The sequence below is a fragment of the Carassius carassius genome, chromosome 20 (assembly GCF_963082965.1).
Source record: "Carassius carassius chromosome 20, fCarCar2.1, whole genome shotgun sequence".
NCBI classification, from domain to species: Eukaryota; Metazoa; Chordata; class Actinopteri; order Cypriniformes; family Cyprinidae; genus Carassius; species Carassius carassius.
Window position 1 is genome coordinate 17,648,125 of NC_081774.1, and position 25,544 is coordinate 17,673,668.

At 38.1% G+C, this 25,544-nt stretch overlaps 1 protein-coding gene across 1 annotated transcript; it reads right to left on the minus strand.

The window, feature by feature from the left end:
- Window positions 1-420: 420 nt before the first annotated feature.
- Window positions 421-25,234, minus strand: LOC132097009 (microtubule-associated protein 4-like). The gene is made up of 10 exons (XM_059502674.1): window positions 25,096-25,234; window positions 19,997-20,181; window positions 15,357-15,467; window positions 15,157-15,246; window positions 14,855-15,049; window positions 10,962-12,023; window positions 2,931-3,346; window positions 2,473-2,670; window positions 838-958; window positions 421-464 (listed from the first exon to the last, which is right to left on the minus strand). Exons 2-10 carry the CDS (start codon window positions 20,175-20,177, stop codon window positions 421-423), a joined length of 2,418 nt encoding a protein of 805 aa, XP_059358657.1. The 5' UTR covers window positions 20,178-20,181; window positions 25,096-25,234.
- Window positions 25,235-25,544: the final 310 nt, after the last annotated feature.

Here is a 25,544-nt window from a genome sequence, read left to right on the forward strand (position 1 = left end):
GTGTTATTCAAGTCTCTGCTAATTGAAATGTTTGTCTTAATATTTGGATGACTTGTTTGTGGTATATTGGGAAAAAAGATTTCAACACACAGTTTACAGACTAGTGCTTTATATCCAGTCACATACTCTTAGATGATACAATGATTCATATATTGCACATAAAAATGGTGAGTGTTCCAATATTCCTGTCTGTCATAAAGAAACTTCTGAAAATTATAATGCATAGAAAATTATTAGTCTACTGGGAAATAAAGTTTTGTTTACAATGTACCACAATGCAATGATAAACAAGCAGTCACAGTCTAGGGCAAGTGCAACTGAAGCTTACAAGACTTTCAGCAATTAAACCAAAGTAAAATCTGATATAATATTATACCGTATGTAAATACCATTGCCAGGAGGTATAGTAAATTTAATATACTATGTGTAATTCACCTCTCCTGCTTGGTTTTCAGTCTTTGTAGCTGTGAAAACACAGAATCAAATTAATTTGTGTAAATTTAAATGTCATTACATGATTATCCTGACTTTAAATCACTGAATGCATAACCTGAGCTCCTACAAACCTAATTGCAATGAAACGCAAAATGAAGTTGTGAAGGACATAAGTGCAAAGCACTGGATTGTACTGTTGTTTAACAACTTGCTAATTGTTTGACTGACAAAACACCTTTACAAAATCTTTCAATAAACAAAGACTCAACAAAAATTTTTATGACAATTATTTATAATCGGGGATCTTTATACTATGTAGAAAATTATAAAGACTGTAAGTCTATGGCTTATTTTTCATCGTTATAAAATGTAATTAAAGTTCTGAATGGTGGAACAACTCACCAGAGGAGTGTCGGGCAGAGGTGGTAGCTGGGGTGATAGTAGTGCCATTTTTAGAATTCGTAGCAGATGCAGCTTTAGCCTTTGGCACTGGAGGGCGATGCTGAGTGGCTGTCTCAGAAGACTGAAGAAAAGAGCAAGACATCAGAATGCTGAACAACCATGAATGAAAATGAGTTGAAATCAGTAGGTTGATTAAATGAGTTACATACATAAGACTGGTGTAATGTTTGAGGATGACTGTTCAGTTTAGGCAGTTTAACTACTTACAAAACTAAAAAAAAAAAAAAAAAAAAAAAAATTGTTTCATGACTTGACTGAGATGAACGATCTGATATTGGCCTTTATCAACTTTAAAGTCGATTGTGGTATATTGGGTATTGGTGTGGATCTTTGATATTGTCTGTGATTGTAATACATTTTTTTCTGTTTATTTTACATTTTTTGTAGAGAGCAAACCTTGAATTTTCTAATGTAACTTTACCCAGCAGTCAATGAACTAAAATAAATACTTTGTCCCAAATTAAAATGTAAAGCATATTATAACATACTACTATAATCTACTAGTTTTTTCTCTTTATAATAATAATAATAATAATAATAATAATAATCTCCCTTAAAGGGATACTCCACCCCAAAATGAAAATTTTGTCATTAATCAATTAATCACCCTCATGTCGTTCCAAACCCGTAAAAGCATTGTTCGTCTTCGGACCACAATTTAAGATATTTTGGATGAAAGATTTGAGACAAGTAAATAACACTGTCAAAGTCCAGAAATGTATGACAGACATCGTCAGAATAGTCCAACTGCCATTAGTGTTTTAACCGTAACGTTATGAAGCGACGATAATAATTTTGTAAGCGAAGAAAACAAAAATAACTACTTTATTTAACAATTTCTTTGTCAGCAGTCTCCTCTGTGTCTCTCCATTTTACCGTATACTGTGTATGCTCTTCTGTGTCAGCCATATCATATCACCGTATGCTGCATATGCTCTTCTGTGTCAGCCACACCACAAGACACCACATCCTTGTGGCGTGGCTGACACAGAAGAGTATATGCAGCATACAGTGATATGGAGGGAAAATATCTAGAATTGTTGACCCGAAGACTAACAAAGCTTGTACAGGTTTGGAGCGACATGGGGGTAAGTGATTAATGACAAAATGTTCATTTTGGGGTGGAGTATCCCGTAATGGATAAAAAACATTTCCCATAAATGATAAATCATCCATATAGAAAATGAACAGAGAAGAGATGACACAAGATAAAAAGGTGAGAATGAATAATGGATTCATAATCTACAAGCACCATGCATAAAAGTTGGAGAAAAAGTATTTTACAACCTGATTTGAAGAGGGAGGCATATAATTAGCACTGTCAAATTAATTGATATCTGTAATTTATTCACTGATAAAACTGCACCTTATATTTTATTCAGTAGCCTAAAAACATGCCTCTCTCTTGAGATTTTGCTGGTGAAGGACATTGTGAGTTGACAATGACACAGACGGCAAGCCATGGGCCAATTTAGAGGGAAGAGAGATGGGCATCAGAGAAAGTCACAAATGGTCGCCCCTGTGGATTGTAGGTTGAGTGCCAAACCACAGATGAGGGAAATGGCGTTAACTCACCTTGGCCTTAGTCTTAAGAGTAGATGTGGTGGTGGGGGTTTTCTTGGTGCCAGCAGTGGGGGTTGTTGCCTTGGGCATAGGGCTTTTTTTATTGGCAGAGTTGGTGATGTGAGAGGTGCGTTTGGTGGCACCTGCACTGTCTCCAGTGGACAGCGAGTTTGGTCTTGCTGAGCTTTGTTTGGTTGACCCAACTGAAGGCTACATGCATGTATTTGCAAAAAGCACAAAAGAAAAACTAGATGCAAACATGGGAGCATGATAAAACCAAGGTAGCAGCAATGGCTGTACAAATTGTTCATAAATCATAAGTTGTTAGTTTGTGTAATTGATCTTTATTCTTTATAAAGATGGAAAAATGAGAGTAAACACCTCTTTTTCCTCAAATGTAGCAGTTTAAATAAATAATAAAAAATAAAAAAACATAAAATGAATGAAGTCCCTTTGTTTTTCAGACTTACCTTGGCCTTGCTATCTGGGCTGGTCACCTCTTTGCTCCCATTAGCTGTTGGAGACTTAGCAGGTCCTTTAGCAGCCATCGCATTCTTCTCAGCTTTGGCTGTCTTGTCCACTTTTTCTCCATTGTCTTTCTTCTTGTCTTTCTCCTTGTTTGTCTTCTCAGGTTTGTCTACTTTCTCAGCTTTATTATCATGTTTTTCCTCTTTCTCAACTTTCTTCTCATCCTTGATGATTTGCTCACTCTTCTGAGTCTTAGCCACACTTTCTGGTTTCTTTGTGATCTCATCTTTCTTGTCCAGGTGATCAATCTTCTCAATTTTCTCAGGCTTGTCTTGCTTCTCAATTATGATGACGTTTTCCATCTTCGGAGCGGTTTCCACCTTCTCCATTTTCTCTTTGGCTGTCTTATCTTCTTTTACTTTGAAAAGACAAAGTTGAAGTTCTCATGTTTAATCAAGCAAATGTGTATCTACAATTATTATCTTTATCTTTATAATTGTCATTATGATCAACGTAAGTTTGTTCACACAAGGCTTTTGGTTGTAGCTTGTTGTAATATACAAGATGATTTAAAGACACAAATTAGCAGTAAGTTACACTTTATGCCTCAGTCTCAGTACATTCTGACAATTAAAGTAGAAAAGAGGTCATGGTAAAGGGCACAGAAACCGACAGTGCCTTGAGCGGACAGACAGAAAAGCACATTGTCCGTCTGGATGTCTTATGTAACTTGGCACCATTCACCCCACAAAGTGAAAAATCAATGGCCAACAGAAGACCAAAGCACCAAAAACCATGAGAGAGAGAGAGAGAGAGAGAGAGAGAGAGAGGGAGAGAGAGAGAGAGAGAGAGACACACACAGAAAACACAACAAAGAAAAAAGAAAGGACAGAAAGAAAGAGCACACTGTTCCTGAGACAAAATGATAAACAATCATTGAAAGTTGTGACAGGCCAACAAAATGTCAAAAGCATCCAGTTTATTGTTATTATTATTATTTTTTTTTTTTGGCAATATTTTTGTAAAGTATATTTTAACTATATTTTTAATACTAATAATAATTAGTAATTTAATACTTTTTTATATATTGAAAGTCTCTTTCTTTTTTAATTAAATAAAATCAAAATTTTAAAGTCTGTTTTGTCCTCTTTTTTTCAGAGACTTTTTAATAGCTCATGCTCATCTCAGTACAGCAAAAGCAATTATGACAAAAGGTTACTCTTTTGATAATTTTTGTGTACCCCTGCAGGCGGCCAGCGGCACACGCAACAAATCTTATCCATCTTTCTGTCAATCTCATAACCGCATCTATAACCTTTGCATCTGGCAATCTGTCTTCATCAAGAGTGTTAATACACAGATGTGCACATACACCATAAAAACAGCACACCATCTGCTGGAGCATTTGAGGAAACTGATCTACAAGTAAAACCTCTTTCAATAAACAAATCTTGAAAAGTGTTTTAAAAAGTAGAATATGCATACATGACAGCATATTAAACCCACATTAAAGAGTTAACATTCTAAGCTACAGTAAATAACCACCCTAAACCTTTATCCCTTTATTTCACTCTATTAGCTGTGCTCAATATAATTTGCAACAACAACCATCTATAACAGACTATCTTTGAGAGAAGGTTTGCTACAAAGACAAAATACAAAACCATTCAAATGTTTGGGGTCAGTAAGATTACAAAAAAATATTAATGATAATACATTTATTCAGAAAGGACACATTAAACCGATAGAAAAATGACAGTAAAGAGTTTAAGATTGTTACAAATGATTTCTATTTCAAATGAATACTTTTCTATTGAGCTGTATATTCATCAAAGCAACCTGAAACTTTTTTACATTTTCACAAAAAAATAATTGTGGCCATTTTGATAATAAAGAAATGTTTCTTGAGAACCAATTCAGCACATTACGATTTTCGAAGGATATTGTGACACTGATGGCTGGAGTAATGGCTTTGCATTCAAAGCAATTCAATACATTTTAAAATACATTAAAATAAAAAAAATATATTTTAAATTGTATTATTATTCACAATATTACTGTTTAATATTATTAAATAAATAAATAAAATAACTCAAGACCCCAAACATTTGAATGGTAGTGTATGTTCAGCTCTGTCACACGGATAAACTGAATTACATCTGTTGATGCAAAGACACAAGAACACAAGTAATCCAAGAACCAGAGATCTAGAGATCCAACAGATCCCAATCCTACATTGGCACACCACAGAGATCACAGCACCTGATCTCACCTACCATTACAGACACCTTTAGGCTGACTGTCAGGGGATGAAACAGCATTTCCACTTCCTGATGGCTGTGGCGGCAACTGTATCCTTTCAGAACTCTGTGGCACACCAGCAGGGGCTGATGGGATACTCATGGGTGGCAGAAGACTCTGTTTGTCCTCTACGGTAAAGTATTTGACGGTGGTCTGGAGTGGCGGCACATCCTTCCCTGGATATTTATCGGGCAGCTGAAGGCTAGCAGGCACTGTCAGGTGGGTACTGCCTGACATTGTGCGCTGGACCATTTGATTTTGTTGCATGGGGGGTGACATGGGTGGGCGTGTTTCCGTTTTGCCCTCAACTTTGCCCTCCACATAGCTGTCATTGACCACGCCGATCACGCAATAATTCGGTGCGAGGTCTGTTTTCGAGATGCTGGGGGGTGGATCCCAATCGCTGTCTGAGGATGTCAAGACGCCACTCCTCGGTGAAGGTCCCGATGTCACCCCATTGGTGGAAAGGTCTTTCCCTGGAGATAGGGGTGATGGAGAGGACGAGATGCTTGTGGGACTTTCTGCTGCACTGCCCAAATTCTTCCCACCCCTGCTACTCTGGAGACTGGTTACCCGTTGGTCCGCGTCCTGGCTGATTGCTGTTGACTTGGTGGAAAGGTCCTGCTTGTCGTCCCCTAACAGTCTGGAGGATTGCAGACCGCCTGGCTGCCCCTGCTGCCAGTTCCAGCCCTGGGCATCTGTTGACGATTCCAAGCCTGGCATGGAGGGTGGCACTGCGCACAGATCTCTGCACTCTGAGCGCTGGGATGACATCTTTACAGTCCTTGTCTCTCTAGATATATTTATATATTCTCTAGATATCCGTCAGTAAACTGCATTGATTTAGATGAGTAAGTGTACAGCACTGGTCTCTAAACCTCCCTCAATGCCGAGGCTGAGATGACTCTGTGTCTATCTCCGAAATCCTACTCCTCTCTTGTTCTCTCTCTCACCCTAATTCTATCCGCACATTCCTTCCAAGTGTTCGAGCACATGATAACGCGAGCTGCGTCCTTATTGGATGCTCCGCACTGAAAACAGCATCCAGCGTGTTTATAAATACCCCTTTCTCTCTCTCTTTCACTCACACATTGTCTCGTTTGGTTCTCAGAATGTTCTAGCAGATGCAAGCTTGCACCTTTACCCTTAGCGGAGGATGTCATCATTGTCTGGTCCTCAGGTGCTGTGTCCCTCACTCAACACAATAACATCAGTACAAATCACATTTAGAGCAATCAGCTGAACCATTATATTCTTCCGTCTCTCACGTACGAGGTTGACGGAAGTGTGACCTCCATTGTGTACTGTGACTTTCATTCTCTAGAGAGTTCTTATGAGAGTGTATTAAAGGTGCAGTTCACCCAAAAAATGAGAAGTCTATCATCATTTACTCACCCTTGTGTTTTAGTAAACCTGTTGGACTTTCTTTCTTGTGTGAAAAAAAAGAAGATATTCTGATGCTCCAACTGTCACCATGTTGGATGCCACTGACTTTCTTTGTAAGGACAAAAATATAAAAATTCTTCAGAATATCTTATTTTGTGTTCCACATCAGAAATAAGTCATTCTGTTTTGGAATGTCTGGATTTGACCAGGAATTCAAGCATGCTACCACAGCAAGGATCCAGAATGCATGGACAAACCAGCAAATGCAATCGTATTTCCTGCCTAAATGTAACTGTGCCAATGCCTTAGTTGATGTTTTTATGTAGTGGTTTTTAAATGTTGGTTGGTGACCCCAAATGGGTCTGTTCTAATAGTACTGCATACAGCAGAGAAAAACAATGGTAAATGCAAATAATTTAATGGAACTACGTCCACTCCAACAAAAAAAAGAAAAGAAGAGAAAACACTCTTTTTTTGATTTCAAAAGTATTTCAGTATTCAGCACTTTACAGTAAGTTTCTGCACAGAAATAGCACATACATTTAAACCTCTACATTAGGTAACCTACTAGACCAGTTAATTACAGGCATCCTTACATGAAAAATGTGAGCAGTAAAAACGTGGTTTTAAAATTATATCGGGGCACCACAAAACCTGTATTGCATATTACATTTCTGGCCCCCATTGCATACACCCTTCTAGAATTGAGCAGAGGCATGTGATGTCGTAATTCCTGTGTAGTCTGATTGGCTCAGGCACCTTAATTAGAGTGAACTTCACACACACACACACACAAACTACAATGCATCAGCTGCAGTGGCCTTCCAGGCCGGTGACAAATATAAAAGAAGTCTTTTCTTTCTGGCAGTCTCATTGCTGCAATTTGCCAGAATCTTCTGAATGGGTTTAGTTGCATAAGGACATGTCAGATGAATTTTACTGTTTACATTCCTCTAAGAAAACATTGCACTGCATCCTTTGGCTCAATATAGAGAGGATATTGAAACTTCCTATCCCTTCATTGCATTTCTTAGTGCATTACCTTCTTAGCGTCAATTCCACAATTTAAATCTTGGTTAAAATTTACACTGAAGTATTGATTAATATTAATTAACTACATGTATTTACTATATGGTTAGGATTACTTGCATGTAATTATACATAATTTATTGTAAGTACATGTAATATGTTTAACGTAACAAATTTGAATTTGTGAAATTGAAAATTTTACCTACATTTTTCAAAATGTTTGTAAATAAAATCCTTTTTGTTGCCATTATGTGGCATTTAAGAATGAAAAAGTTATTGGTTTTGATTTAATGTTATATTATTATTAATTATATTATTAAATATAAAAATTTACCTACAGTACAATCAATTTAATTGTAGCATTTCATGATGACTATAAACAGAGCTTTTGAATAAATGGAGTGGTTTTATGCCAGTGCCAACCTCTATATTTTTAAATCTGTTCACAATAATTAAAATATCACAATGTTCTTCTCAGTAATGAAAACACAGCACCAGAAGTGCATGTAACACATTTAGCGTGGGGTAGAAATGCACGCTCATTGAGTAATCTGGAAGCTATGTCACAGAGTTTCTATTTCTGGAACATATCCTACTGTTACACCCTAGCTTGTTCTTTGGCAGGTCCTATTTGCTGCATCACCAAGGAAACCGCCTCCCATATCCATGGCAACAGTCTCCCCGTCAATGCAGCTGCTGATATTAGGGTCCTGTGTGGTTGGAACCACTCGAGGGGAGGGAGAGGAAGTAAGTGAGCAAGGGCAAGAAAGGATGAGAAGGCTGAAGCAAATAAAGGAAGGGAATAAAGGGCCAAGAAGGGCATCTCTTATTTCTGCATTTAAAAGACTGAAATCCAAAGGAGACCGAATTATGTGTTTAAAAACTAGATGAATACCTGGATGAATAAACCTGAACAGCTAAAATACAGAGTTATACGAGACGTCATCAGGTATCTCTGTGTTAGCTTTTAATCCAAAGCTACTGCCGAGCACTCAATATCCCTACCGGAGTGCATCACCTCTCAAACACCTCTGAACACACCCTAATCACCCACTATAAAAAGAACAACTATATGAGACTTATATAATGGAGAATGGACCAGCCATCAATTTTACATGAGCTGCCGCAAGAGGATGGGAGAGATAAGAGATGTGTTTGTGTTTGTGTGAGAGAGAGGGCGATGAAAGACAGAGAAAGCCACAGAAATACTATAGGGAGTATGAAATCAACCTATAAATATCACCAACTAAAAATAACTCATCATAATTATTCTGTTCTTGAATAAATTAATAAATTTGATTAGATAAACAGTAGTAAATATAAATTTCCTTTCACATTAAGTTCTTTAAAGGATTTGTTCACCTCATAATTTACTCACGCCCATGTCAGTCAAGAAGAAATTAAGGTTTTTGACGAAAACATTCCAGGATTTTTCTCAATTTAGTGGATTTTAATGGAGGCCAGTGGGTTGAAAGTCCAAATTGCAGTTTCAATGCAGCTGCAAAGGGCTGTACATGATCTCAGCCAAGGAATAGTTTTCACTTTATATAGCAGAACGATCGCCATTTTCTACAATTTTTTTTAAAAAAGTATATACTTTTTAACCACAAATGCTCATCTTGCACTAGCTCGACTTCACACTTTACGTAGGAAAGGTCACGTGTGATGTATAGGCAGAAGTACCAACCCAGTGTTTACAAAGCAGACATGCAAAGAAAGTCAAATAAACTTCACAAAAAAAAGGTAAAACAACGATGTCGGACGATTTTGAAGTTGGATATAAAAATTAAATGGAGTTTCTTACCCTATGCTATATCTTTCTGAACCGAAATACACAGGCAAAGAACTAACCATGTGTGACCTTACCAATTTGACTAGGTAAAGCTTGAAAAAAACTTTTCTATTCTCACTTGTGTGTTTTATTGATTTCCAATAGGGATAGGTGTTATGGCTAAAAACAAATAAATTACACTGACACACTATAGTATTTTTGTGAAGTAAATAAAACATGAAACACTTAAATGTAAAATCAATATTTTTAAATACTACAAGTGAATTCAGGCTTCTCAGCCTAATGTAAAGTAAAAACATCAGGTAAAACTTCTATGGACCAATTCTTACTGTTAAATAGTTGCTTATTACTTAGTATTCCTTTTACGTATTGGCTTTTTATTAGTCATTATAAAGCACATATTTTGCAAGACCATATCCTACATTACTAATACTACCATTAAGTAAACTTAACAACTACATTACTTACTTAAGAAGCAGAAAACTAGGAGATTATTGAGGCAAAATCATAGTTAATGGTTTGTTAATAGCGAGAATTGGACCTTAAGATAAAGTGTGACCAAAAATGGATATTCATTTTGAGATTTGATAAAGATTCCATTTAACAATTATTATAATTATTTATTTTAAAGAACTGTAAGTGAGCATTCGATTATTGTATATAATCTAAATATATAAAACACCATATCAAAATAGCAAAAGAGCTTAATGAAATAACTGATAAATGTACTGTACTGTACTGTACAGTACATAATGCATGTATATACAGTGGGCTGTACCCACAATTCACAGTGAGATAATGAGATATTTTCTTACCTGTTTGACGTCCAGTATTGTTCAAACAGTGATTAGCATGAAAAGAAGAAGAAAATAACATCATTAAACTCATACTTACAGAACTTTTTTTCTGCTAAAGGTAATAGGTTAAACACATCTAAAGACAATAATTTCAAAATCTATATGTAGCAGGTGAATTAGCAGACAGACCTCTTAATCTCATAAACATTGGATTGACAGTTTTGAACAAGACTAAAGCAGAATAAAGAGTCATATAGCATAAGATGGCCAGGAGTGACATAAAGAACTCTGTTCACCCACAGAATGATTAGAAAATGTACAATCGCACATAGACAGTTGACTAGTTGACACACATCTACAAGACATGTGCATTTTGAGGGATGCTGTGACCAAGAGAAATCCAAGGGATGGTAAACTAAACAATAACAGTTAGTCAGCTGCCAATCGTGATGCATAGCGATCAGTGTGTTATGACTGCACTGAAATGTTAAACAACTTTATTATAAGAATGGATTACATGCAGCAAAGGTCCAAGTCATAGAGGATTGACACAAAGAAAGAAAGAAAGAAAGAAAGAAAGAAAGAAAAAAAAGAAAGAGAAAAACATGGAGTACTTAGTGTCTTGCTACAGTATTTTCTGCTACAGAGATAGCTAAGCAGAGGAGGGCCCACTTCATTGAGCCATGCATTATGTAAATCATCTCCATACAGTCTTCATTATCACCAACCTTCCAGTAGGGGGGGCTGTGCCGACGAGGGCTCCTGCTGCTCTGTTTGTGAAGGGATGGAAGGTGTAGCCTCGGGATTTAAGGTCACAGCAGTGCTGGGGGGAATTGTTGGGGAAGAGTGACTAACAGCAGGTGCACTCTGACAGGCAGGGATGTCTGTGCCGATGAACAGTGAGCCAGTGGTCAGATCAGGAGCAGCCTCTGGGGCAGAGCTGTGAGGGATGGGGGTTTTCACGGGGCTGCTCTGGAATGGGGGGCTTGCATCTGGTGTCTGTTCCTGCAGCACGGAGTCAAGGAACATAAAAGTCTGAGTTGGACTAAGGGCAAGGCTTGACTTCTGGTCAGGATCATTTGGGTCATTGAGTAACTGATCTGAAGAGTGAATACCAGGCAACTCTAGGTTAGACTTATTGATATTGTCTTTAGTTGAATTATCCTTATCTAACATATTCCTGTTACTCTTGAGAGTTGAGTCATCTACGGAATTCGCGAATATGGAGGTGTTTGCTTGCCCGGGCGGTTGGGGTCTGCATGCTTGGGTGTCAGTGAGGTATAGAGGTTCAGGTGTGAGTGAGGGCTGTGCACTTTCTTGATCTATGCTAGTACTGGATGGGGGTTTTGCATCACCCAAATTAGGGCTGCTAAAGTCCATGTCCATTACAGTTGGAGGAGCACTCCATTCTTCTGGTAGCTTCATCCTGCTTTTACTCTTCTTGGCCTTGATGCGTCCTCCCCCTCTTTCTTGGATCTCACTTTCCCACATCTCTTCATCCCTACTAGGAGGTGAGGGGCAGCCATGGTTGGAGCTTTCAGAAGTCTCTTCTGAGTCAGGGGAACCAAGACTGTCCAGAAGGTCATACATTTCTTCCCTGTCCTTGCGTTTCTTCTTTTTTCGCTTCTGCTGCTTTTCGGTTCCTTCCTCGATGGACTTTTCCTCACCAGATGCTGCATCTAGACTCTGGGAACCCAAGGCATCAGTGTGACTCTGTTCTGCCTTGTTGGAAGCATGGGACTGCTCCGTAGAGAGCATTTCCTCACCTGTCCAAGGGCTTCCCCAAACTTCTTTGTGTACAGAGAGGAAGAGGAAGTGTCACTGACTACCATACAAATCATCGGACAGCAAAATCTCCAACTCATAACAGCTATTAAGAGTCCAAAGAGACATAAGATCAGCTACCTATGAACCACTGATCACTTGCATCATGTGGTCAGTTACACCAGAAGATGATATGAAGACAGACACTATCCACTAATTCACAAATTCACAATGAATACTGTATCATCACCCAGTTTATACCGTATTTTTTGGGCTATGAGTCGCACCTAAGTATAAGTCGCATCAGTCCAAAAATACGTCATGACGAGGAAAAAAAACATATATAAGTTGCACTGGACTATAAGTCGAATTTGTTTAGAGCCAAGAGAAAACATTACCGTCTACAGCCGCGAGAGGGCGCAGTGAGCAGCATAGAGCGCCCTCTCGTGGCTGTAGACGGTAATGTTTTCTCCTGGTTCATTTCTCTCGGTTCATGTCAAATTAATTTTGATAAATAAGTCGCACCTGACTATAAGTCGCAGGACCAGCCAAACTATGAAAAAAAATGCGACTTATAGTCCGAAAAATACGGTAGTTCTAAACTCAGAAGAGAATTAGCATTAGCCATGGGTTTCCTTGGAAATTTCTACTGGATTTTCTTTTTTCTTTTTTTATGATTAAATGATCTCTCATCTCAGATTAATGTTACTTGAGGAGGCTTTCACTAACGTGTGTGTACACAATGTATTTATGTGTTCACTGCTGTGTGTGTGCACTGTGGATGGGTTAAATACAGAGCATGGATTCTGAGTATGGGTCACCACACTTGGCTGTATGTCATGTCACTCACTCATAGGGCAGTTGGTTGGGAAAGAGAAAGGTGGGCATGGGATCAGGAAAGGTCCATGAGCTGTGATTTGAACTTAGGACACCCAAAGCAAAAAATTCTAGTCTGAGGTATGACTGTTTGTAATTTATGTCGCAGAGCAAAAGAAAACCCAGTGGAAATTCTCCAGTGGCAAAGTACCCATCAGAGTTAGCCATATAAACTCTATAGAAAACACATTTTGGCTTTTCAATTCTTTGGATTATGTTACATCCTGATAAAGGCTATCACTGATCTTTGTCAAATAGTTAGTTTACCCAAACATGAAAATTCTGTCATTAATTACTCACCCTTAAGACCTTTATTCATCTTCAGAACACAAATTAGGATATTTTTGAAGAAATCCGAGAGCTTTCTGATCCTGCATAGACAGCAACACAACTACCACATTTAAGGCCCAGAAAAGTACTGTGTGGTACTGTCATGAACGCGTGTTAAAGACTGAGAGAAGAGAAGATATTGTTGAATAAAGTAATTATTTTTGTTTTTTTTGCACACAAGAAGTATTCCCATAGCTTCATAAAATTATTGAACTACTGATGTCACATGGACAATTTTATTGATGTCCTTACTACCTTTCTGGGCCTTGAATGTGGTAGTTGCATTGCTGTCTATGCAGGGTCAGAAGGTCTTGGATTGTAACGAAAATATCTTTAATTGTGTTCCAAAGATGAACGAAGGTCTTACGGATTTGGAACAACATGAGGGTGAGTAATTAATGACATAATTTTTTTTTTGGGGGGGGGGGGGGGGGGGTGAACTATCCTCTTAATGTAAGGTCCGTGGATATCATGCTCATACTTGCTGTAGAGGGCCGTTAAATGGGTGTAATAGTTTCAGCAGTGGCTGAGAAAGAATGTGCTGAGACTATGATGTGCTCACTTGAGAGCACATCAAGTGAAAGTGCAAAAAGGCAAATGAACTCATGGAGAAATAACAGTCACGGATAATAACAGAGGCAATTCATAGAGAGACTTACTCAAAGAAAAGCCACAGAGATGAGGCACATGATATGGAATACCCAGTATATGTCAGAAATGAGGGCAAATAAATGTCACTGAAATAAACCAAAATCTATAACAAGACAAACACTTAACACAGTGGTTGACACCATCAAAACACATAACATTTAGAGGGAATCATGTTTATCAGCGCTATAGTCCAGCCATTAAAGCATAATAAGATGAAACCTAAATTAATTTCTAGACCCAACCAAAGTGTTTTTCAGTTTTACATAATATGATTTTCTATTTTACATGCCTTTCTTCATTCGCTAGACTCAGTGCTCTTCATTGATCAAAGGGATATAAACTGTCACTTGGAGGAAGTGCCAGTGGCAGTAACATCAATCTTTCAGATATGAGGTCTAAAATGTGAAATGGCTTTCTAAACTGGCTCTGGGCCAAAATACACATTTCTCTTCTAAGTTTCACAGCCATCACACTCAAAAAGTAATATTACAGAGTGACTGAAGATAAATCTTTAAAATGCCTTCCACCATAATGCGCACTTGAAGACATAGTGCACACAGGCTAGTCAAAGACAAACTGTGAATAACGATCATTGACTATTATGATCTATCATGTAAAATGATTTGGAATGGACATTTCACACTGTAAGATGTTTAGTCTAGTCACCAATTAAATTTTCACTACCCCTATTTTTCAGGTTACATATAATCATAGCATCCAATACCAGAGTTAACAACCTACAATTGCTTATCATATCAGTAAAATCATACTCAGAACAAGTGGTATCTTGAAGACCATTAAAAGTATGAAGCAATTATCTTGTGACAAGATATTGATGAGGCATCCATGCCTTGACCTGACACAGTGGAATTATATGACAGCTCAGATCATAGAACATTCTGTTACATAATAATCAATCAGTATCTTAATATCTGTGTTTAAAGTCTGTCTTACCTGTTCTAGACTGCAGTGAGGTGCCTTAAGTGGTGATAGACTTTACCTGCAGAACTTTCCAGGCTGTTACGAGGGCTTGTATCACTCAGATTAGCAGTTATCTGGGATGGTTTGGGTGGTTCATTGGCAAACAAGGGTGAGGTCTTCTGAGGTTCACCCATGCTGGGGGGTTTGGAGCTCTGGAAAGGGGCCATGCCAACATTCATATTCATACCAATATTCATTCCAGGCTGAGAGAACCCTGAAGCACAGAGCAGCAGAGCGATAGCGCATTAAAACTTAACAGAGCCTGAGGAAATGAACTGAATAGAACCCACAGGCAGCAAGATCAAACACTGCAGTGGTTACCCAGAAAAGGGTCCATGCTGTTATCCTTCACAGTAGATCCCATCTGCTGGTTACCTAATTGGACAGGCTTTTCAATCATTGATGCTGGACCTGGAATTAGAAAGACTTGGGCTAATGTCTAGCACATAATTAGATTTTTTTTTTGGTGAACGATTTAATTCAGTTCTCTTAAGCAAGCCTGACATACTCAATGATCCCACCTGATTGAAAGTCATTCTTATAGACATATTGTCCAGGTGGGCTGGGATGGATATCTCCCTGAGGGTCCGGACGTTGCCCTCCAGGCTGGCTTGCAGACAAGGACCCAGACCCTGAAAAAAAGAGAAAACAGACAAACTGACTCTCTATAAGTGCATCAACATTGTTAGTTTTTAAAACTAAAGAGCAAATGATTTATGCAGGAAATGCTATAAGTGCTTTTTTCCAGCAAATTAATTCACTAAATAATACAATCCAAGATGGCAGATGGCAACACCAAAGACAGTATATAAAAACAACCACATACAGTAGCTACTGTTTTTAACTTGTTTTTGTTGTTAGTTAGTCTAATATTTAACAGCAAGATGAACACATTCTCTTCATTAGTAACTTTAGTGATTTAATGGCATTTATTAGGTCCTGTAAATGTGACTTTCATGAAATCTGATTGACTGTCTAATTGAATGTGTCCCCTGTCAAAGGCACTGGGGAGGGGCATCCCCGAAAATAAGCCTGCTCCTATCCATTCCAATATTTCGCCATTATGAGAAGGGCAACTAGAGATGAGTGATGCTAAGAAGATGGGACAGTCTGAGACTGCAGGCCTGTTACCGTAGTTATACAACCAGCTGAGGCTGCTTTATGTTCCCTAGGCAAAGCACTCTGTCAGCATCAAAACTGACTGACACAAGGAGCCAGCACTGAACCAGCATTAGCTCAGATACCAGCCCTGGATTAATGAACGCACTCCCACAGGACTGGACTGGTCCAGCTCCATGCAATTATCCTCTCTGTGGAACAGGATCGGTGTACATGTCACTGTGAGTCACGCTGTGTCCGCTATATTAGCAAGGATGCAATGGGAATCTGTTGGCCAGGCCTTTGTGTTAAATGTTGACAAGGTAGAGAGGGGTCGACCGTAATGGGTGATTTCTGCATTTATGCCTCAAGTAGCATGTTTTCAATGTTCTTTACGCTCCAGGATGCTGAGGGTGTAGTAAAAAACAAAAAATACCAGCAGAGCAATGGCCACACAAAGAGAAGCATATGATCCTGAAAACAAGCTTCAGTTAAAAGCCAAAAAATGGAAGAGGGACTAAAAATAGTCACTTTTGTCCCAGACATGAGGCACTTGAGGTGCAGACTGCCAAGTCATGCTATGGTAGAGAGCCTCCTTTTGCAGTTTAAAGGGGGAGCAGCAGACATCAGTTATATAACGTCATAAACCAGTACTGTGCTGTGAGTACCAGCAGCAAACACACAAAGAACCAGAGTCTCTAACATGCAATATGGTTATGCAAAAACACAAAAACATGATGGATGAACTACACATTTTTTTAAGAAATACTGTTAAAACGAATCGACTAATTAATGAATTAGAAGACATTCTGAAGAACACTGGGACCCAAACATCATTGGACCCCACTGACTTCCACTGTATGGACAAAAACCACTGAGGCATTTCTCAAAATATCCTCTTCTGTGTTCCAGAGAAGAAAAGAAAGTCATACAGGTTAGAATTCACATGCACATTTTTGTCTGGAGTATTCTTTTAAAGCACACTGATACACAAAATAATTCTACTTGAATCTATTTCATGTCATTTTAATTATTTTCCTTTATTTAGTAATTTGTGTTTCTATACCAACTACTAAGTTGACACAAGCTTCTTCAGTATTTCAATAACAACTAGACATAAATAACAACCAAGGTTGCTATTTTTGTATATTCAAAGACTAGATTTAATATTTCATAATCAAAGATAAATCATATTTAATCTAGTGATAAGAGACTGCTTATATGTTCTTTTAGATTTTGTGACAAGTGATGTGTTTTTCTACATCACCCTTCCCACAGACCTCACAACTAAAATGAACAATAAAACAAAATGTTAACCCATGTCCAATTTATTAAAGCAGTATATTAAAAAGAATAAACTGGATATTTTATTGCATGTTATACTGCACAATGAAAATAATAATTTCTAACCCAGTTGAATACCCTTGATGTCTGCAACATGCAACTGTTTGAAAAGGAAGGTCATATGAGAGCAGAATAGGACGAGCATTGAAAATAATTAGTTATTTACAACATTAGTAAAAACGACATTAATGAAAATATCTACAATAATGAACTGTAAGTGTAATTTTATTATGATTCGAAGAGGCTGCACAGCCTTTAATAGCCAGCATAGTTATTGATTAATCATCTTAACTTGTACTTTGTTCTTTAGAAATGAGCCTCCAAGCACTTGTAAACAGACAACTTACAATTTCCATAAATCTTTATTACTTTGTCAATAAACAAGCTTTATTATCTCACGCAACCTTTTCAGTGGAAAAAAATGTGGCAGGACATATATTTCCTTGCCTGCTAACAGGCAGTAATGTTTTATCAATACATAAACGTATGCTTAGTAATTATTTCTCACTAAAATTTCAGTTCCAGCAATGATCTGATGAGAAGCTACTACAGAAACATAAGCTTTTGCTATATGCTAACTATGAGATGCTACAGCCTGATCATATTGAGAGTGCAAGTCTTTAGAGTAACATCAAATACATGGCCATTTCTCTCTCTTAATTGAGGCAGAAATGTAATCACACTCATTTTGATCTTTGGCTGATCTTTTGGCTGAAGCTATGAAAAGTATCTTCTGTAGACAGATCTGCTGATCTCAGCATCCACATATTTGCTCACTGCTACACACATACATATACCTTACTGTTGTTGAGAGGGCATCCTGCTGTATTGATGTCTAAGCATTATGTCAAGCACAAGCCCAATATCATACTGTAAAGGTCAACATTTCTGCATATTCTCTTACATGTAGAAAACAAAACAAACGCTTTCATATGACTAATGAAAAGGAAATATAAAAGGATGGCCCAATCCCAAAAGCCAAACGCTCAAAAGCTTCATCAAACATTCATTAACCTACAGCTATTTCATAGTCTTTATGTGACCTTTATGGTTTGTTTCTAAATGTTTTACCAATGACTGACTTTACAAAAAGCACCAGTGTTGGAATCTTGGGAAGACTTGGGAAGTCGTGGCCTAATGGTTAGAGAGTCAGACTTGCAATTGAAAGGTTGTGAGTTCGAGTCTCGGGCTGGCAGGAATTGTAGGTGGTGGGAGTGCATGTACAGTGCTCTATCCACCTTCAATACCACGACTTAGGTGCCCTTGAGCAAGGCATTGAACCCCCAACTGCTTGCCGGGCGCCGCAGCATAAATGGCTGCCCACTGCTCCGGGTGTGTGTTCACAGTGTGTGTGTGTGTTCACTGCTCTGTGTGTGTGCACTTTGGATGGGTTAAATGCAGAGCACAAATTCTGAGTATGGGTCACCATACTTGGCTGAATGTCACGTCACTTTTTTTTAAAACAATACCAAATTTAGCATATTTATTCAGTAGCCTAGACACTATTAGCGCTATCATGCATATCAGGTGATTAAACTGTAAAACTGTGCCCCAGCAAATAATAAACACTTTTGAGAATAAATAGTGGTGATGGTTGTAACCCAAGAGGAAGGATGGTGTTTGCTTAACCGAACCTAGAGTTCACTCTGGAGGGTTCTTGGCAGAAGACAGCATGGTTTGAGGCGGCTGGCGAGGCGAGAAAAAAAAAAAAAACTAATCTTAGGGGAAATTCTTAGATCTGAGATGTTGCCAACCATGATCAGGCGTATGTCCTAGACAAACAAGCATAAAAGCAACCCAAAATACCTTGGAAGTTTTTTCTCATGAAACCAACTTGAACAGGATGTGAAACTAGAGGAAAGGAATAAAATGTGCTTCTGCCATTTGCCTTTATACGTTTTGGCAGATAGAGAAGAGAGACAACCATAACCACAAACAACCACAAACAGCATCTACTTCAGATTAGATACATCAGATTACAGTCCAATGCAAAAGGAAGACAGTAAATTACAAAAGTGAAAGTGAACGGGCTGTTCCTAATGTTGCATTGTACTACACAATATAACCAACATATCTGCATTAAAAAAAAAAAAGAACAGCAAATAATATGCATTATTTATTATATTTTATATTATTTATATACTTATTATTATTTTAATATTTAAATAATATCTGTAGGTTTTGAAAAAAAAAATAAAACAGCAAAAAATAAAACCTGTAATATTTAAATTAACTGCTTTATTTTTCAAAAATATTTCAAAATATAATTGAATTATTTAATTTATTAGTTATTTTAATTTATTAATTATTCCTGTGAATTTTCATCAACCAATACTCCAGTCTTCAGTGTCACAAAATATTTTAGAAATCATTCAATGATGATTTGGTGCGCAAGGAAAAAAAAATATTTTCATTAATGTTAAAAACTGTTGTGCTGCTTAATCTTTTTGTGGAAAGCGTGATACAATTTGTTTCTTTGATGAATAAAAAGTTCAAAAGAACAGCACAGAAATTTCTGTAACATATTCTAATTGTATGTCATAAATGATATACAGTTATGCTATCAATTTGAAGGCTTGTTGTATGGAATAAAAAAAGTTGCTTGGATATTAAATATCCTTTAACAATCAAATAATTTTGTTTTTGATTAAACAATTTTGCTATTGAATAACATTAAGATGGGTAAATGTTCAGTTATGGAAAAACGTATAACACATACCTTCCCTTTTGCCATCCCTCCCACCCAGAAGGGGGCGGTAGTCTGTCTTCCCAACGGTCTCACCCACTTTATCATCATAGGTCTGTGCCTCCAACCCAGCCACAAAATCCCTCTTCAGCAGGCTGTCCTGGGTCGCCTTAGGTGCCCCATCTGTGAAGGCATCACGTAAACTGAAGTCCATCCTCCTGTAGAAAAAAAAATGAGGGGATCAGTGAAAACAAAGCAGGCCTGAACACAATTAAAAAGTCATGCAGCTGAAAAGGCATATACATCTCCATCTATCTTGCCCTAGATAATCCTGCAATAAAAAATGGAATGGACTATTTTTGCTCCTTACAGCTAACATTCATAAGGTTAATAGATAACAATTCATATCTTCAAATCAATGACCAATTTATGATACACTCAGAGGGGTCATACACTCCAAGACTTCTCATATGAAGGCTTACAACACACAAATATGGCCAGATGTTCAGACCTAGACAAATCTGATCATCTGCCTGTGCACCACATATTAAGATCAGCAGCCAATTTGAAGGATGAATGCCAAGTGTACAGCTGTCATACGAGTCGCACTTTAAAAGATTAAATTGATTATCTCCTTTTAACAGCAGAGCGCAAGGGAAAATGCTTCTATAAAACACAGTTATACACTACAAGCATGTGAACCTGTTTAGGATAGGACATCAGGTGCCACTAGACAAAAATTCTACTTCTTGATTTGCTCAAATTTATCAGTTCACAAAAAACAACTACTTATAATGCCAATAAACAGTGTCAGTGAGAGAAAGAAAGGTACAGAGAGAGAGAGCTTGTCATTGTGCACTAGCCCAATGCATGTGTCTCATTGTTTCTCTAGCTGTCACACTATCCACATTCAGAGAACCCAGATTAACACAATTACACACTGTCCTATTCAACAAATGTCCAAAAAGAAGCGACAATGTTGCGTGACGAACATACAAACCAAAAATCAAGCCGCTGTGCATTTTGACAGCGGGGGGCAAATGAGTTAAGAGCCAAACAAATCTCCACAACGGTTTTGATCAGACATTAATGTGATTATGCAAGTCTGTTCAAAGCTAAACATGGGATTAAAATGCTGCTGCCCCAGACCCTACCCAGAATCCATCTCCTCTTTCCTATTCACTTTTATTACTTATCCACATCTTTGCATTTCCTTCCACACCTCCTTGTTTTCCCCATCCCCCTGTATGTAGATGGATGTAAAGAGTAATTCTCTTGATATCCTGATGGATGGTAGGAGGCCCAGCTGGTCCAGAAAATGAAGGGATTAGAGGTAGAGTGATTCCCCCTCGTATTTGTCAGACGTCACAACATCATCCCAAAACACTTACTGTAATCAGCTGTTTCTGTACAGCAGCACACATTGACGTACAGTAACATTAGACCGTATGAACATGAACTAAACATTTAATCCTTAAAATGACCTCTTACAGAAATCTTTCTACAGTACATCGTCCCATTCAATTTTGTTGATAAGTCATATTTTGGCACATTTTAACATTTTCATCAGTGTTTCTTCTTCTTATTATTATTAATATAATTAATTGTCATCGTACATTTCCATTTAGTTTCCAGCTTTAGTCATTTTGGTTTTAAAGTTACAAATATTGAATAAATTTGACTAAATATTAATAAATATCATTTAAAAAATGATGATTTAGCAAACACAGATGAATTTAAAAATATGTTATTAATATTAAGTTCCAGAGCAATATGATGTTTGTCTATGTACTTTAAGATTTAGTGCTTCATATGCTATTTACATTTTATTGTATTTCAGCTGTATTACTGAAAATGTTTTAGATTTAATGATAACAATATTGTTTTATTAAAGAAAACAAACAACATGTCATATGGCAGGTCATACGGTGTGGTATCCTGAGGCTCACTCATCAGACCGTGGCAAATGAGACACAGGTACATCCCTGCACTTCTACTGCTCTGACTCTGACACGGCCCTGTGTCCTGCTGTGATTCAGCAGTTTTTCTCTGCGCCCTGCGTGATGTCACCAGCCCTGGCACAAAGTGGCATGTCACAGAGTGCCATCACTCTCTGTTTTGGAGGGACACTTTTGTTCACTTAAATCATCCGTTTGATTCAAGAGGCCTGAACTCTGTGGGTGGGTGTATGCATGTAAGTAAGTACAGTGTTGGTCCAAAAGTCTGAGACTACACTGAACATCTGAGGCTGTATTAAAGAAATTTGTCTTAATTCTTGACTGCTAGAAAAATGCAGATAGGATAAGTCACATAATACAGACCACAGGATGAAAAATCTATGTCACTAATCAAGTAAATGTGTGACACTGATCAGTTGACTATTTTAACAGACAGTCAGCTGTTCTTCTTCCACTTAACACACTTAAGAATTACACAAGGTTTGACACACTTGTGTAATACTCCACCCAAAAGTTACTATATGTCATCATTTTCTCACCTGTATGTACTGTACTGTAATTCCAAACCTGTATGACTTTCTTTCTTCTGTGTAACATGATATTTTGAGAAATATGTTTTTTGTCCATAAAATGTCAATCAGTGGGCTTCAATGCTGAGTTAACAATGTTCCTCAAAATTGATCCTTTTGTGCCCCACAGAAGAAAGAATTGCATACAGGTTTGGAATAAACAGGGGCTAGTAAACAGTTAACTCTGGGGTGAACTGTGAAGTATATAAACTCCCTATAAAGTAAAAAAGCGAGAATGTTGAGATAGCATTTTTTTTTATTCTAACAGTTTGAGCTTGTGTAAAACATAGAGATTCAACAAAGAACCAGATGAGTCTCTACAAATGTCGCTCAAGACAAATGCTCCAAAATCTAAACAGAGTCTGACAGAAGCGCACGCTCTGTCCTCGTGCGGTTTAAAGGAGAACGGCGAGCTCAAAAGAGTTTTTGAGAAGAGACTACTGGGCTGGCATTTGGCAGCCATTTGTGTTGCTGTGTAAACGCTGTATTCCAACCATTCCTGTATGAATGCACACAGAACGTGGGACGGGGATCTGGCTCAATGTGCTCCATTGTGTGCCAAAGCCATTGAGCATGCGATTACTGGCTGCCACTCATTGTGACAGGGTTTATGTATCTGCGCCACTACCAGTCTCTGTCTGTCTCTAAGTTATTCTGAGTAAAAGTGAGGCATCCAAAAATAAGGCACCTTAAACTGTCAAACTGATGAGTTGGATTGAAGTGTTGCATTATTATCAGCTAAGCTTATATTTTTGTAACCAAATATGATCTTGAACATTTTTCACCCTAAGCTTATATCGTCGTCCTAAAATGGGGAGAGTGCTATTGGCCTCCCTTATAAACATCCTGCCCATCACAGCACAACATCGGAGGGGGGGTGTCTGTGTGGATTAGAGTCAGAGGCCATCAGTGAGGGGAATCAAGATTATGTATGACGGGACGCAGGGCATCACAACAGTCCGGCAGGCCCTGACCTGACACCCCAGAAACACGGCTGTCCAGAAAACAGCATGCCATCTTACAGAGCTTCCCTTTCCCAGCAACATATGATGACACTGTTGGTTCACTCTATATTTATATAAAACAATTTACAGTTAACTATTAAAATTCATTAACAAATACATTTTATAATATGATTTTAAAGTACCATTTCCATGGTGATGCAATGTCTGATTTTAAAATGATGAATTTTTAGGTCTTAAGCTTTCAGTTGAAATAATTTTTTATTATTACTAAAACTTGATAGGGAAAAGGGCAACAAAAAAGACATTTTGAGACAAATGTCAGAACTCCTGTTAAATTCAGGTTTATATTGCCACTAAAAAAAAAATCACAGTAATAGCGATTGAGAATGATTTTATATTATTTATATTTAATCTTTTGTTTGAGAGGAACATTATTATTTACCAGTGTATTGTTTATGTACTACCTAAGATAATTTACATGTTAAAGCGCATTCACACCCAATATGATGTCAGGCAAATGAAAACATTTGCAGAATGACAACAGCCTTTATGGTATAAATCACTGCTATATTTAATCCTGATATTTAAAAGCGAATCGATCTTTGAACAATATTAGTCCCAGTTTACATGCAATAATAACAACAAAATACAGACAAGAATATAAGAAGGACACCTCGTTGTCCTTCAAACCAGCTTTACCTGAATAAACAACACTGACATTTGTTTATGACCTACCTTTATGCAAAGCAAACAAAGCCAGTCACAGTGCAAAGAAGAAGAAATAATATGCAATAACCGAATAAGGAATAAGACTTAAGGGGGGTGTGGTCAAAGTGTTGTTCCTCTGTCCCTCTAGAATGCAACGATTCAGAATATCAAACGAGAAAAGGGGCCACGAGGGAATAGCTATGTTTAATAACACATTTGCACGTCTCCCACATTACCCTCAGTGCGTCGGTTCCTGATCGCGTGTTCCATTTCAATTGCATTTTACAGCATGACGCATGTCCGAGGCATGTTGAAGTGTGCACTGCTGCAGAGAGCCGAGCACGCGATGCACAGACCCAGTATGAATGAGAACAATGCGATGCGACAAACTAGAACGCGCTTATTACAATCATACCATCTTAGTTTATTAAAACAGACGCGTTCTGGTTTGTAGCGTCGCTCGTTTGCAGTTTAGGGGGTGTAGAGCTCAGAACGTCCTCTAAGGAACCTTGCACGATTTCATCATCCCACAGTGTCCACAATGTTGAAACAATATGTGGCACTGTAGGCTACTGAAGTTATGTAACTAGAGTAGTTTTCTATACAGAGCTTTGCTACTGCGGAGGACACCTGTCCTGAACATCCAAACTGCGACAGTGCCCAAACAAAGAAATCTCGGCAGGTCGACGTGTTTGGGAACGAAAGAGCGATGAGTCATGTACACCCTTTATTTACAACGCATGATTATCTCGCGTGTATGTAACAATAACTAACGCCTGTCAAGCAATGCCTGGGACTGCATCACAATCTACGCGGGCGCACCATCTCGTTTTGTCTTCATTAAGCGTAGGATATTTTAATGCATAGGCATGCATTCCCTATTGTGAGGTTGTATAATGTGAGCGCTAATCACAATGTCAAAGTGCACTTACCCTATGTTGTTGTTTTTAAAATTCAGTACGCTGTAGTGTTGGCCGATGTGCAGAGTCAGATCCGCCCTCTCGTACAGTGCGCCTCTGTGATCGCAGGGCGACGCCCCGCCCTTATTCCCATCGACCAATCACAACTCAGGAAAACTGTCCTCGTTCCGCTATTCAATATGCTGCTGTTGGACTTGTGCATCCTCTCGGTACATTCATGCGTCCCTCACCAGTATTGATGGACATCTAATGGACACAATGATTATGCTGATGACCGATGATATGCAGAAAGATTCGCCAATCAATAGGCCTACACCAGCAACAGCGAGCTGATTTTGCCACTGAATAGATCTATTTGCAGTATCAGACCTGATGACATTGTATCGAGAAACATCATACTGTCCGTTGAGACGTGATACCCTTGTAGTTCCCTGTCCTTTATGCGAAAATGCATGTGAAAA

Bases quoted from the DNA above. Each gene is read 5' to 3' on its own strand.
- LOC132097009 (XM_059502674.1), bottom strand. From the start codon at position 20,177: ATGGACTTCAGTTTACGTGATGCCTTCACAGATGGGGCACCTAAGGCG. The intron at 15,468-19,996 runs GTATGTGTTATA...TCTTTTTTTCAG, and splicing joins GAGGGATGGCAAAAGGGAAG to GGTCTGGGTCCTTGTCTGCA. The intron at 959-2,472 runs GTGAGTTAACGC...TCTTTTCTTCAG, and splicing joins CTCTTAAGACTAAGGCCAAG to TCTTCTGAGACAGCCACTCA.